The sequence below is a fragment of the Gasterosteus aculeatus genome, chromosome 2 (assembly GCF_964276395.1).
Source record: "Gasterosteus aculeatus chromosome 2, fGasAcu3.hap1.1, whole genome shotgun sequence".
NCBI classification, from domain to species: Eukaryota; Metazoa; Chordata; class Actinopteri; order Perciformes; family Gasterosteidae; genus Gasterosteus; species Gasterosteus aculeatus.
Genome location: NC_135689.1, coordinates 6,952,923 through 6,968,882, shown reverse-complemented (window position 1 = coordinate 6,968,882; position 15,960 = coordinate 6,952,923). Strand labels below are relative to the sequence as shown.

Sequence of the window (15,960 nt, the reverse complement as noted above, 5' to 3'; positions counted from 1 at the left end):
TCCACAGAATCAGTGAGTTTCATCATGTGATCCGGCTCGCCACCCGATGATCAACACTTTACCAGACAACTGCAAGCGTGAGTGACTCACACGGAGGATGAGGTCACTTCCACCACGCTGAGTAGTTTTTTGGCTTGTAAACAAACTGCCGTTGGCAGAACAGCACGTCTCCCAAATCTCAAGCCAGAAGGATGAACCTAAACAAGCTCACAAGAAAAGTCATTGCAAAAATATATTGCAAAAGCATATTTTTAAATGCCATGAATATTGTGTGACAACCCATTGTTAACAGGGTCGTCATAAACAAGTCTACGAGTCTACAGACAATTTGCACACTGATGTTTTTAGATCTAATGTTTTATGCTTTCAGTCTTAGTTTTGCATATTAGCATGCTAATATTTGCTGAATGAAATTGAACAAATAAGGACAGCTGATTGCAAAAAGAAAATGTGGGACGTATATTTGGCGCTGGATTTGCTGGGGGGGGAAATAAAGGTATCAATGTAAATTTAAAAAAACTAAAGCTCTGGTTAGGTGATTTTTGCATATTCAAAAATATCCAATCCAGTATCAAATGCAACATAAAACAAGCTGCTTCTTATAATCTTCATTGTCTCTGAGGTTCTAACTCCCAAAGCAGATCCTTTCTTCTGCATCACTTAAAACCCAGAGAATGGATCAAAGACCTCATTGATCCTCTCCGCCTTCGTTTGCAGTCAGACCTGATGGAAGTAGCACTCTGCTACAATAATCTACTGTACACACCGAGGGAAGAGCTGCAGCAGTAGCTGCAATCCGTCAGTGTACGCTTGTTTCGCTTGTTAAAGAACCGCACCGCCGGGTCGGAAATAGATTTTTGGTTTCCGCTGTTTGACCTCGGACTGACATCGTTAAAAATCTGGGAATAACATCGGATGGCTCTCTTAAATTTCAGCCACACATCCAGTATGTAACACAAGCGGCCTTCTTCCGCCTCCACCTCTTACCTGTAGGGCTGAAAATGGATCGGTTCCCTCAATCCTATTTCACAACGTACTCCATCACACCCTTTAAAACCTATTTTGGTGCCTGAGCCTTTGTCCACTTCTATGGAAGAATCTGGCACTGCAATGCCCAAGCTCTGTTGATACTTTAAAATCCAGATTGAAAACGCATCTTGCTTCTGTTTACCCTGCTTTGAAAATGATTAACCTCCACAGCGCTCTCATATTAACACTTGAACCTGTATCGGCCTGCAGTGCCGTGTGTGTGCACTTGAATTTAAAACATCAGGTTTTCTTTTCCTTTTTTTCTTTTTTTTTTGCTGACTTATTACTCCCTGGATAGTGTGCACTTAAAATAAAGTGAAGCTGAAGGTGATGAGCAAGCTGTAGCTGTATAATGTACGCAATCTGCATACGGATTGACAACAGCATTGTTTGCGTATCTTCCCCCCGCGTCTTTCTACTCAGTGTTAAACAACGCATCAATAACGTTGCCACGTTGGGGCTCAGATCACCGTTGCTCAGCGCGGAGGAAGGCCGGGCGCCGTTCATCTGCATGCAGTCTGCTCCCCGCTGCCCACGCAGCAGGGACACACATCCTTCTGCGTTATGGAGATTTATGCCGCTTTGTCAAAAATGCTTAAGTCTTATTTGTTTTCGATTACAGACGGGGGTACAATAATTTTAATACGCTTTTGCAAGCTGACCTGTTGTGAGAATATTCAGGAGTAAAAAGCTGATATAATTTACATGCATGTCAGCGGGTGCGGAGAATAGACTCTTTTGGACTCAATCACTCTGTTCTGACGGCAACTCAATTAAACGCCTCATTTCAATGACATTCGGGTCGCGCTCGAGCGAAACGCGGCTCTGTGCACATCTCACCTGGACGCAGAATAATTATGCCGATCCCTGTCCATTCAACATGTAATGTCAGCCTCGTTCATCACTGTGTTGTGTGTTCAGCCTTATTCACACTGTGATGTGGCACCATAAGTATTTTGAGCCGCCTTTCAGGGCTCAACTAGAAATAGCATGTGTCTATTTCATTGTAAAAAACCCACAGGCATCTGTAATATTCATTGGCAGATCTGTTTGTTCACAGATCATCGCTTCATCTGCTGTATTGTGGGCTTGGTTGCACCGTGCGTCAAATCCTGCTTACACAATTTCGAGACTGTTACTAATGAGCTTATACCACTCAGAATATAAAAATTTCTCCCGTTACCCCACAGCTGAGCAGGGAGTCTTTTGATTAACACATCGTGACAATGAAACGCACACACGCGATACACCGACACACTGTATAGACTGTGGAACTCCTGCCCCCGCGGCCCCCGCGGCCCCTCGGGAGAAGTTTGCTGAAGTGCTGATGTCGATTAGCATAGCTTTGAGTGAGCCAACCCTTTGTCATGCATTTGCCACGATGAATCAAGTTCAACATCTGTAGCCACCGGCCTGTCGCCACAGAAAAGATTTGCCGCAGATGAGGTTGATTTGCATATCAAACCGAGGACCTCATGTGCCACATCTCCCCCCCCCCCCCTCATTTGCTGTGAAAAAATATGCCCACGCCTGTTTTAAAGCGATCGATATGGGACCATCGCGACCTGCCTCGTTTGTTCATGGCTTATGGGCGGAACACCTAATGACAGCAGAGTAAAAGGGTATGATTCAGTCGGGTTATTAGTACTACTCTAAAACCAGCTGTCTCTGCAGTTGTCTTGGATATCGCTTTAATGCTCCATCATCCGACAGAAGGACTTTAAATCACTTTTGTAACTGCGGAGCTGAATAATTGAGCGAGGGAAACACATTTGTAAGAGAGCCACTGTTGTGTCCTTCTATCTGCTTCATGAATAATTAACAAAGAGAAAAACATGTATTGCACAATAAAACTGAGTTATTGAGACATTGCTACATTCTGTTTCACTTGGATAGTCACCTGAACGTGGATGATGTTCCCTCTTGGATTTGCTGTGACTGGAATATTTGGATAACACTGTCAGTGTTCAGACCCTTTACCTAAGTTGTTGCACCTAAAGTACATATATGGAAAAAAAGGCATCTTTTCATAAGCCCATAAAACAGAAATTCCTTTCCCACTGGTTTGTGATTTGTTTGTGTATCTTAAGAAGCTGAAGAATTTTATCAAAAAATAAAGAAACGCTTAGTCTGTCAGTTCGTCACAAACATTCACATTCTTAATCAACAAATTCTGGAGATACACAGTTTTCACTGAATAGGAAGGAGATGAAAAATGTACAAAAATTAATACAAGCTGTCAGACAAATGTAGCGATTGAAGCAGAAATACAATGTAAAGTATTGAGAAAGCCAACAAGATATAAGGAAGGAGAATGGTAATCATGCTAGGCAAATAACACTTACCAACGTTACTTGGCGAGACCAGGCACCTACACAGGTGTTCTGGATGAACTGAGATTACGCGTCTGACGTCACGTTCAGGAGCAGTCGGTCACGATTAACACTCAAATGACTTTTAGGCAATGAACACTTTGAATAATACAAATATTTATAATCTTTACATTCCGGCCACTGAAACGACAGCGAAGGTGACGCATGCGATAGGGAGGGTGTGCTGTGCAGCACAAGGTTGGCGGTTCAAATCCTGGCTGCTCCCTGTGCCAAGTTGAAGTGTCCTTGAGCAAGACACCTAACCCCCAATTACTCCACATAAATGATGTCAAACCATGGGCGTTTTGGATAAAAGTGACAGCTGCATGTATAGTAATGTCCTGTAAGTCAAAGTCATCATCATATCTCATGAGATACTCATATCTCATTATGATGACTTACAGGACCTGTTTTTCAGCGGCTGACATGGGCTTCCATACATTAACCTACAACAGATTTAGATGTATTGTGATTCACTGCACTTGTATGTGTATTTCCAGCACTTCATAAAATACAGTATATGTAACATGCAGTTGAATTACGGTAGTCTGCTATTATTGTAAATTGACAGGTTTAACTGTTTATTCATGACATTGGCCGTTAATTTACAAGCAAGGGATGGAAATTTAACCATATGTTACAGTTATTATGACATACTGTAAGATACCGTTATAAATGCACCGTAAATTTACAGCAATTTGTTACAGTGTCTCTGAAACTTTATAAATGATTTACCTTGTACCATTTTTATTACAATGTGAAGGTTATCTCAAGCTGTGGCTTGTAGATAGGATTTCATATATATTGTGGAGTAAGTGGAGGCTTTTCCTGGTAATGATGCACCATCTTATTGTAGGGCAGTTTATTTACCAGCTGTCTCTAGATGATGGGCAATGTGTAACCAAGGAACCAGTCGCCTCATTTGTTGGCCATCCTGGACATTCATGGATAACACCCTCTAAATAATGCATTAAGAGGAGGAACGGCTGCACCCAGGGTGCATCTTCTTCCTCAATTAAAGTGGTTTCATTGGAGGGGCTTCCTCCACTGGACGGAAACCAGTGAGAGGTTTTGTCTTGACATCCAAGCACAACCAAAGTGAATACAGGTGGGCAGTAAACCTGTTTGCATTAACAACCCCACTGGGCAAAGGGAGGGGGCTGCAGCAGCAGCACGCAGGTAATTGACTCGTTTGAAAACCTGCAGCCAGAAAGTATTCAAAATTAACAGGAAGAAAAGTCAACCCCCAAACCTGACCTTTAAGGGGAAACAACGGGTGTGTGGGGGGGTCATGACAAGCTCTGAATTATCTAGGCTGTATCGGAACAATAGCCCACCAGTGTCGACAGTGTAGCGCTCCAGCCCTGGTCTAACTGCACTATGGAAGGGAGTTAACCCCAAGATCTGGTTGAACTCAAATCACTTTGTAATTAGAAAAGCATGACATAATTTTTCTGACGCCATATTCATCACAGGGGTTTATTAAATTACTTTAATTAATGGTTAAGAACATAATTAAGGGATAAGGTTCACATATAGTTCAATGTAGTGTACTAGAAAAGTCAATTAGCTTCAGTTTTCTTCCTCGCTTAGGGCTTTCTATACAGACTTGATTCGAAAGTAAATACTTTTGAATGTGTTCACGTATTTTAATTATCAGATATGACACATTAATTTGAATTACATCCTTAGAGGTTAATGAAAAAACAGTGAAGGAAATCAGCTGCTAGAGATGTATTTTCTTTTATTGAGCTTCATTAGCTACAGTGTACAGTGCGCAGATACTAGATCTTCACTCATAGTTAGACAGTCCTGCAAAGTTTGAGATTGTCTTTAAAATAAATAAATAAATAGCCAGTGTTCATCTTTAGTAAGTAATCTGTGCGTACTTTACTTTCAGTATTTAAATGTTATACTTATACCTCAACTCCCCTACATTTGAGAGGGAAATATTGTGCTTTGTGTTCCGCTACATTAATAATAGTTCAACAACTCTAACAAAATGAATAATAAAAATGGGCCGATCCAACCAACAAACACTTCTGCATGGGAATGCAGGACTTTCACTATAAAGCATTTTTACAGCATGGTATTGCTACTATTACTTCCACATCACATTAGCACATTGGTACATCAGCACTTGCACGTGACCATTTCTCTCTCCCTCATCCTGCCCTCGTTTATCTCCTTCCCAGGTAAAGCTAAACCCCCCTCATTACAGGTTGTAAACACTCACAGGGATCACAGGCAGAGCGATGGGCCACTGTCGGTGCGAGCAGCGAGACCTGGCAGGTCACAGGTGGTTCGGCTCGCGGTGGAATTCATCACAGGAGACATTCTGACCCGCAGGGACCAGCGGAGCCACTCAAATTGTGAGAAAAACATTCCCCGTGGTCGTTATGTTTTGTTTTTTAGTCCGTAAACACTGCCCTCAGAGCCCTGTTGCCTCAGTACTTGAATGTGTGTTTGCCGGTGTGCGTGCCGGGCTCTTTGCTGAGCGGGATGGAGGCGCCATCACGCTCCTCAGTCGTTTACGCCCCCCCCCGCCCACCTGCCTGCCCAGGCGCCCCTCGCCAAGCCCATGGCGTCTTTGTTGCGTCATCTTTGTCGCTGACAATGTTGACGTTGCGTTCATGACTATTCCACCTCAGTGTAGTCGTCATTCTTACAATACTTGAATAGATTTCCCCTTTTTTTAACCTTTGAACTCCATGCTCTGGTGGAGCACATTTTGGGTCAATATATATTATAGAAAATGTATGGCTCCTAACATAACGTGATTAAACCATCACTTTTATTGAGCTAAGTTATGAAAAATATAAGATTATTGTTGCCCAAATGTTAAAAATCCAATGAAATCATTTCCACTATTTTTCTCTTTGTGCGGACATTAAAGGGCTAAAATTCCCCAAATTCAGCGTCATCTCTCTTCTTGGCGGCGGCATTATATTCGGATGGAGGGGGGTGGAGGTGGGAGGAGCCATGTGGATGAATACACAAGAGGGAGGAGAGGACGGGGCTTCTCTGGTAAGCTGTTGTGTTTCTTGGTGACTGGCTTTTTGTAGCATGTGTGTGATGCAACCATTCAGTCCCATCACCTGGGGACAAATGTGATTTATTAGCCCTCGCTCATAATTGCACACACATTGACACACAAACCACGCATTCACGCACTTAGCAGTCTTGGCCCCACTAAGACACTAATTGAAACACATACACAAAACCACTACTACAGATTTATGGTATAAGTGTACGCACAATAGATTCAAGCGTGTTTGTGAGTGGACACGCGTAAGAGACCGCGGAGGAGAAGACGCAGCCGAGGACGGGGACAAGTTGTATTCGTCTTCTGCATGCTGGGCTGCTGCTGCTGCTGCTGCTGATGATGCGTGTGTGTGTGGGTGTGTTAGTCCCCTTGGATGAGCACACACACGGCTGAGGATGCAGCTGGGAGCATGAGTTCTGACCGAGAGGAGTATGACATGGTCTGTCAGAAAGCTGTGACCCTAATTGTTGACCTTTGCCTCCACAACAGTTCACTGTTGGATCAAGACACCTGTAAGGATTACCTCTTCCTGTTGTCCAGCCACAGCTCAGACCGCAAAGAACTGGGTAAGGACTATAATTAACTCCTGATCTATATCGGGTGAAAGGAAGCAGCCACCCTGTTGTTCTTTGCATGAATCCATGCTTAGGGTTTTGCTCAGGAGGGCTACTTTTAAAGAATTCTAGTTTGCTTTACTTGTATGTGAGTGCAAAAGCTGCTATCAGAATTTTCCATTCAGCATGTAGTTTTACCTCTTTTTCCTTTTTCCACGTGTGGTCAGATGGATGGTTAGTCAGACAGAGTCTTGGTCTGTGTTATTAATACAACCGTAATGAGTGTCTGAGACCCCGTGGCAAAGGGGAACAATAGGTCTATAAAGCAAACTCACATTCTCTCCCCAGGTTACTCCAGAGAGCAGAGCTCCTATTCTCTTATTACAGCAGATATGCCTTCAGGCTGACTAATGCCAGCTGATGCTGTCTTGACCACTCAGCCTTACAGAGAAAAGAGAAGAGAAACAAACAAACCTTTCGCCCGAAACGCATGTTGCTGTGTTCGGGTTAACAACATGAAGCACTAATGTCCTGAGCTTCGTCTGCCCTGCAAAGTTACAACATCCTGCATTTTTTGTTTATTCATGAGGGATGATTGACACATCTGTTGCACCCGCTTGCATCTGTTGCTTTGGCACTTCCAGTGGGCTTCACCTTATTTTAAGTAATCCCTCTCTTGTTAATAGAGCAGCTCTATATGTGCTCTTGGGGGCAATGCAGGCTTGAATTCTGTATGTTTATCGTAGTTGTGAAAAGGTCCTGTTAAATGCAGGGACATATTGGCTAAAATAACTTAAAACAAAGGACTCATGTTAATATAGTGGCATATCACACATAACACTGTTCAAGATCTGACCAAAAGGGGGTATAAAGAATTATAGCCTAATAGATTTAGAAGAAAACTAAACTAAAAGGTTTATGGGTAGTAAAGCTTAAACATAAATCATTTTGGTCTGTAAAACTGGAATGAAGAATATCAGGACATTTGATTTCATGCCATCAAGGGGAGCCGTTGCACATTGCATATCTGCAATCTTTAATCATTTGATTCTACAGATATTTCTTCTTCAAACAAATTCATTTCTTGTTAGTCCATGAATTTTAGTTTTGTCAGCAGAGGTACAAGCAATAGGAAACATCATTTGGGATTTATTTTTTTTCTTCGAGAATGGGTCCCTGCTCGCAGCGTGCATGTCACACCAATCCTGACCAAATCCACTGTCACCTCACATCATTCTCAGTGGAGGAATTGAACGTCCCATCACTGAGCCACTGGCATCCACCACTGAGCTGTGGGGACATTAAATGCCACTGCATATTATGCAGCCAACGACGTGAATTATTTCTGCCACATGGAAGCTAAACAAGCTGCTTCCCATAATGTTGCAGGATGTGTAGGTTGAGGGGGCGTGGGGGGGAATTGGGGGGCGGGGGGTTATGAAATGTTGTTGTCTATATATTTTCCTTTCCTGTAATGAGCGTAGTATGTTGTTGTAGCGAGCTAATGCTCAACAAACTGATGTACAAAAGGTGAAAGAAACGAGGTTGGGAGGATGCTCAACATGGCAGCGGCCGGCTGGCGGCCCGCGGCTCACACTGCTATCAGCTCTACCTGTGCAAATAACGGCAATAGTGCGTGCAGAGCCGACAGCGCACCTGAAGGGGGAACCGAAAGGTGGAACTAAAAAGTGGGCGCTGCGCTCCCGCGGCGACGCAGTCACTCAGGACGCCGTTATCAGCAGGAACAGCTGTAGGAGCACAGTGAAGAGGAATTAAAAAATCACAACAATTTTCCCACTCAACTCATCCAGGGACTCGCCTTGATGCTGAACCCTTAATGGGATTTGGTTTGTGTTGTTTGTTAAAAAGCAAACGCAGAAATAACTAGTGATTACTTTGCAACGGGATCACACCGGCTGTGACGTCAAACCTGGCTTGTATTCGGCGTGAAGGGTGAGAGCCAACGGCGCCTCACAGCCCCCCCGTGGCGGCTTGGCTCAAACCATGACCGACCTCAAACCCAGCATTCGCTTTGGTCCCAACTACACCAGAAAGGTTTTTTGCGAACAGCATCTTGCACCGTCGCCACAGACGGACAAAAGATATGTCAACACCTGGCGGAAAGCGCCTCCATGGGAGGATTCTGCAACGATGACGCGCGCAGACTCACAAGATGAAAACAGTGGCGCGCACTGAGGTGGCTGATAACAAAAACTAGTTCAAAATAAAAACAACAGCACTTTTGGGGGGTCAATTGAAATGTGTTTTCAAGTGGTCCAATTACTCACCTCAAGATGCACTTGTCACCTTTCTCGACAAACACCAGTATCCGTTCTGGTGGTGCTTCAGTTGCCGTTTTATTGCCAAAATGATTAACTATCAACGAGCCATTGGGTTTTTTCCTCTCTACTTCATCTAAAAATGAATTTGACCCATTTTATCCTCTGTGACAGTGCAAAAGAGTCCGTTATATCTGCAACCATCGTGCTCACGGCAGCAGAGTCATTTTAATAGAGTAAATCTTCTCGCTGTTGGCTGAGTATCCTGCACTGCTTCCAAACCATTATGATAAAATGAGAATGACTAACGAGAAAGCCCGGGACTTTTAACTCCCTTAGAATAAGCCATCGTCTTTATTGACCACTTGCGTTGGCTGATTGCGTCTCCATCAAGGCCGCGCAGGATCCACCTGCTGCGCGTGTGAAAGGCAACACGGGACTTTTTCACTGAGATCAATCGGAGCAGGGATCAGCGCCTCGCGGTCTCCTGAGGGAACATTTCCCACTGATCAGCCGCCGGCCCGAGGTATTGATATTCGCTCCTGAGTGCTGATACAAGTAACAAAACATATCCCTTAAGCCCGGGGAGCTCCTGAATTAGTGAATGCACTCGTAACCCATCTTCCACCCCCTCCTCCAAACAAAAAAACCCACACTGACCCTCATTATGAATCCCTCTTTCATTATCAAGGTGCAGCTTCAGGTGTGTGGGCTTTGAATTGATGAGGCTTGTTTTTTTTTGAACGCGTTGTTTCACGCACCCCCATCTCATCTTGAGGCTTATTAAACAAGACCCCGGCTGGCAGAGGACATTAGCATCGGCAGATCATTTAGTTCACACCGGTATCCACTCTCTCTTTCTTCATGGTGTTTGCAGGGACGGATGCTGCATTGCAGGTTGTATCCAAAGACAGGAAAAAAAGGACATCGAATTAACTGCACTGTGGAGATTAGAACCCCATTCGAACCACTGTGCCTTTCAATAATTAATACCTACTGTCTCTGTATTTTATTGATACAACATTTTACTGTAGACCACAAAAGAGCAGTGGAGACACAGTTCCTGTTGTGGGAGATAACGCTCAGAAAAATGACTGTACCAAATGCCAAGTCCTCAAAGGCTTGGTGTTATTATTACTGTAATCATTAGCCTACAATAACAAAACCAATGTTGGTATTTTTGCACCTCCTGGCATTCACAAAGCGAGCAGGGAAATACATCCGATTATGCAGAATTAGGAGGGTTTATGTATTCCGTTTGTATTCTTTCCTTGCACTTTAACTCAAGTGTGCAGGTATAAAAGGCTCTAACGCGAGAACCCCCGGGGCTCGAATCAAGAGTTTGGGGTCAGTGAGCCGGCTCAGTAGGGGGACGACGACCAGCAAAACGGAACACATTTTCCATTAAGGTTAATGCGCTAAAGACAAAAGTCAAACAGTGGCCGGCATGCCAATCATGGAGGGAGACGAAGGTGTCCCTGTTCACAATGCTGTTCACACAGGGCTTCTCCGGCGTTTCCTCCCCCAACGGTTTCATTTTGAGGCTCACCGGCAACTGGCACGTCTCCGAAGGTGCTCATTTCCAATGCTGTTATCTGCTCGCCAGTTGAACATCTGTGGAGCCGTCGTGTGAATGTGAATCCATATCCATAAATAAATAATAAAAATCCTTCCTCCTCAGGACCTTAAGAGAGCAGACAATGGCACGCTGTGCTGTGACTTTGTGTCAGCGTTGCACAGGACAGTGTTCTCTCCGCATGGCTTTTCCCCCCCTACAAAATGCATCAGTGTCATTAACGACAAAAGTATTAGGAGGATGAGTAATGTGGAAACCTGCTGCGTGTTATCCAGGCCAGCGCACTGGACAAGGCCTCTGCCCAGCTAGTGAGCAGTAACATTGCTCTATTGATTAAAGAGCCCGGGCCCCCGAGCCAACAGATCGGCGAGAGCTTCACAGAGCAGCGGGAGACACAGCGGAGCATGAGAATTTTTTCGTTTTTTCGCCCGCAGCACCACATTATTCTACAGCTTTGGCCCTGAATTACATCAATTAGTTGCTACGCTCCGTCCCCCTCCGTTGCATAGTTGCAGTTGACAATGAAAAACGAGGCCAGATGTAAGTCTCAAAAGTGATGGTAACCCTTTGAACAAGGGAACCTTTATTTCAGACCATGACAATAGCATTGCCTCTTCTGGAGAGTTAATGACAAAGGATGATGCGCGGGTCGTCCGATCGTCCGCCTCTGTTTGACAGGGTATGAAGCTTCACACAATGGAAAAATACTTACTGCAAGTAATAGACAAAGACAGTTAACATGACCTGGAAACCCCCAAAGTGTGATATGCTCTTTGGCTTTGGCTGTGAATCTGGGTTGGATTATTGCTATACAGTAAGCTAGTTAGCGGTACACGCTAACGTTTGCGGCACAAGTTAGTGCCGCAAACGTTGCCTACGACGTTGCCTACGACGTTGCCTACGACGTGTACAACTAAGAGGGGGGAAAGAAAGTATTTTGTTTCGCCTCATTTTGTTTCCCATCGTCAGCGAGCTCTTCTCATTTACAACGAAGCCTCTTCTGCACCTTCTCCTGCCTTAGAATCCCTTCTGGTTGGTTTCGGTTCTGGTTTTGTCATAATGGCTGTTGAGCTGTCTGTCACGGTGAAAGGTTTAGGGCCTCCAGGGGCCGGCGCTCCTGTCGCGCTCGCAGGTTTGATGGTGTAGAACTCGATGTGAGGCTCGCACACTTCATCACACACATTAATGTGCAGTGTTGGAGGGTGATGTCACTAAGTGGTTGAAGACTAAAAATAACATGAGAAATGATGGAGACATAACTGGCTCTGGCTGAGGACTGTAAATTGGAATGAAATGTTGGGTACCTTATGGCCTCAAGGCGGCAACAACTACTGGTTTACAACACAACTACTGGTTTACTCAAAGATGATGAGGCAGGTTTTGTGCTGACATGTTCCAATCCGAAATTGGCCCCAAAAAATCGATTATCCCTGGTCTTAACCCTGGAAATGAGAATTAAAGATCTAAAGAGTGAGTCCGTATCCAGTAGTGTGCTGCAGGGTGGGGAGAAATAATGCTCCTGTAAATAAGTAAAAAGTCTGAATATGGTTTCACAATCAGATCCGTCTTTTAATATAATAATGTGCACAGAAAACTTTGTAGTGGACAATCTAATACAAAAAAGAAGGGTCCTGTTGTCAGAGTTGTTAATTAGACTTCATGAAACACGTTACGATGTTTTGAGAGCTGTAGTTTGTGGCGTGTGAAGGGAAACTATTTATATAGTGTCTGATTGCATTGTGGGCTTTTCAAGTGTACAACGAACCACAAAATGTATGTAAAAAGGAAATGGTTGTCAAATAGTTGAAACTGTAAACTTCCTGCATGAATCGTTTGCCATAGCAAAGGAATATCTCCTGTGGTATTACTGATTGATGGTATTACTACAGCTGAATTTTTTGTGTGCAAGTTATTTTTCATTTATTTATTTCATTCAGTCATTTATTTATTGTTAGCTATTAGGTATATTATTGCTTTTAAATTACAAATATGACCATTTGAAAAAAAATCAAAAACGTTGTTATTGTTGCTGAAGACTTGTGGGCAACGTTACACTTTGCGTTTTTCTTCAGCTGAGGCCCTTTGGTTGCATCTGGCAGCTCTGACCCAGAACAAATGAGGCATTTAGGGAGAGAAGTTACCTGCCTATGTGGGTTTATTTCTACTAGCAATGTGTATGGTTGCAGTTAATGGTATTAATTCCAGTTTAACAGTTTAACAGCAACAACTATATGAAACGGTTTAACATTGTTCAAATATTATGATTTGCCTCTGAAAACCATTTGACATATTGTTTGTATATATATATACTGGGCTACTCGCCAGTCCCGGAAGCTTAACTCTTAATAAAATGGGTGAACCTTTTATGGAGTACAGCAATGTACATAGAGGGAATTAGGATACAAACGAGAATACTGCATAAGAAATTCATGCAATTAGAATGCTCTTTGGATTGCCTGTAGTCCAATGAAAATACATCTTCTCCCTTTAAGCAGTTTTGCTTTATTTTATAGGTACTGGGTTCCATAGATACACAGTATTTACAAAAATACGTCAATAATAATTTCCTCTAAAACTTATTCGTAAAAGGAAACTAATCTGTGAATTGCAGACTGTTATAAAGAGTTAGTGGATATCTTTCTTCTGGGCCAATTGATGGCCTTCAGTGAAGAGTGCATAATATATAAATTGTATTTTCTTAATTTCATGATGAAATCATATAAGCGCGCCTGCATCTCCTCTAAGTGGGCCGACATGGTGAAAGATTCTTGATATCTCTGAGGCCTAGTCAACAGAAGGGTAAGAGGCATTTCCGCCGTCGCCTCTGGGTGAAGAATGCAAGATATTTTCTTTCCAACACAACTGTAACCACCCACAGGCTTTGACAAAGCAATGAGGAGCTTGACTTAAAATTGAATCCACTGATTAGATAGAAATGATTTCGGCACGCACAAAGGGGTAAATTAAATAGAAATATCAATGCTTCAAGGGTAAAGCAAGGGTGTAATATTCATTCAGCGCTGCATAGTTTTACACTGGGATGCCAGAAAAATACTCAATTCTCTCTCTATTTGTTTTTTGACAATGATTGAAGAAGTTTTTTTTTTCATTTCAATTCAGCCAAAGGGACGAGCACCACTTAATATAAAAAATAGTCCTTTATAAAATGTGCGGAACATCATTTTTAGGTTGTAGACAGGACGCTTTTGTGGCTTTACATCCCGTGTTCGGGAGCAGCCAGAAGTCACACAGCACCTAGAACATATGGTGCCTTGGGCCCTCCATCAATTTAGAGTATATCGTTCTCATTTCCAGGAATCTCTTCCTGCTTCCTATATTTTGTGTTTTCACTGCCATTAACAATCCCCCGAGGAAACATGACCCACAAGACGTACAATCAGGGGAGATGGGAGATGGAGGACGGACAAACTGAATAACAGCCTCATGACAAAAGACTATAAGAGGCACAGAAAACTGTGTCCAGCATGCCAATGTGTTTTCTTGGGGTTTCTATGCAGTTGTCCAATCAGGAGGCTTTTGAACAAACATGGAGATCGTGTTTCATTAAAGCTAAAGGAAGAATCGATTTTTTTCTTTAGAAACTCGATTGGTAAAAAGAGGTTTGCAATTTAAGCATCGTTGTGACATTTTATCCTCTGATTACATTAGCGCCGTCTGCAAAGCAGCTGCCTCGTGGTCTGAAATGATGTTACCTAAGCTGACAAGAATTGATGCAATGACCTTATGGATTGTCACCGGCGGAAAATTGCTCCACGGCTTCGCTGTGAAACATCGGAGATGTGAAGACAAGTCAAGTGTCTCTCTCACCGCTGCTGTTATCACTATTATTACACCGGTGAGAAAGACACCAGGCCGTGGCGCATGGGGTCAGATAAGTATAGTTCTCCCTACATGCAATGTGCAGCTAAGAATCCAGTAGACTGACCTTTGGCGAGCAGCCAGACTACAGGTCGTTCTAATCATCTCGTGCACACTCTTGGGACAATGTTCCATTATTAAGCAACAGGCGCGTCCTTCGCATTTGCATATTTCATGTATCCGTTAGATGCTGTAATAAACATCCAGGTATAGACTCTGCTTCCGAGACTAAATGACACATTCATTCATTTGGAGGCAAAGGAGCAACCACACAATAAATAAAGGGGAAGAATTTCTTTGGAAAACCAAATAAAAGTGAAACTTTGTTGGAAACTGAATGAATAATTTCAACAGGAAAGAAATCAGGGGAGTTCCAGCTTGTTTGTATTTTTACCAGTATCTCTGTGGATTGATTTCTTTCAGCACCGCACCCAAAATTTGACAGGTGTGGAGTTGAAATCAAAATGAAGGCCAAACATTGGGCTGTTTTATCCATCTCTGCGACTGCAGGCAAAGGTTCCATTATCTTTTTCCCTGCAGCACTTCTACGGCTCGAAACTTTTGCCCTCCTACAACATTTTCAAGGGAATCTTAATACATAAAATATAATGTCTTGATTACATAATAATTAAGACAAGCAGTCGTATCTGCTGGTTTATCCCAGTGAATTCTTCCCTGTGTAGCATTAATATTGCAACAGGTAAAAAGCGTTGGGAACGCGTCACCTCAATTCACCACCTATCAGTTGTGACCTCGGGGTCACTCATGGAAATCCATCTATGCGAATAAGTTTTACAAGCGGTAATTCCCTCCCCGGTAGATCATAGCCCTGCACATTGACAGGCTAATCCCCAGTCAAGCACGTAATTAAGAACCGAGTGGAGTCTGCTGCAATGCATGCGTGTGACATGACAACGAAGCAGAGGTCTGTGTGCCAACAGCGGGAAAACTAATCACCTGTCGCTGGCTGTTACTGAACAAACGGCCGCTGATACGTCCCCTAAACGCCATGCAGGTATGAAGACAGAGGAGAGAACCATAGAGAGGCCGCAATGGGGGCTTCATAGGTACACATGGGAGTAAATACGTAGGTAGACGACGACAGGGGACACGTGATATTTTGACCCCATTTAAATTGTCGATTTAAAAGATGACGAAGAAGATATTTGGGAGTAGTTTTTAGGAAGAGGTTCGTAGCCTCGAGCATTAACCCTTTTATTGTTCC

The 15,960-nt window shown here is 43.3% G+C and overlaps 1 protein-coding gene across 1 annotated transcript in view; it reads left to right on the top strand.

Annotated features, from left to right (window-relative positions):
• Positions 1 to 6,454: 6,454 nt before the first annotated feature.
• The window catches only part of syt6a (synaptotagmin VIa), a 51,034-nt gene continuing 41,528 nt past the window's right edge, over positions 6,455 to 15,960 (top strand). Inside the window, exon 1 of the mRNA XM_040193707.2 lies at positions 6,455 to 7,013. Within this exon, the coding sequence (XP_040049641.2) occupies positions 6,821 to 7,013 (193 nt within the window). The 5' untranslated portion in view covers positions 6,455 to 6,820. The remainder of the gene's footprint in view (positions 7,014 to 15,960) is intronic.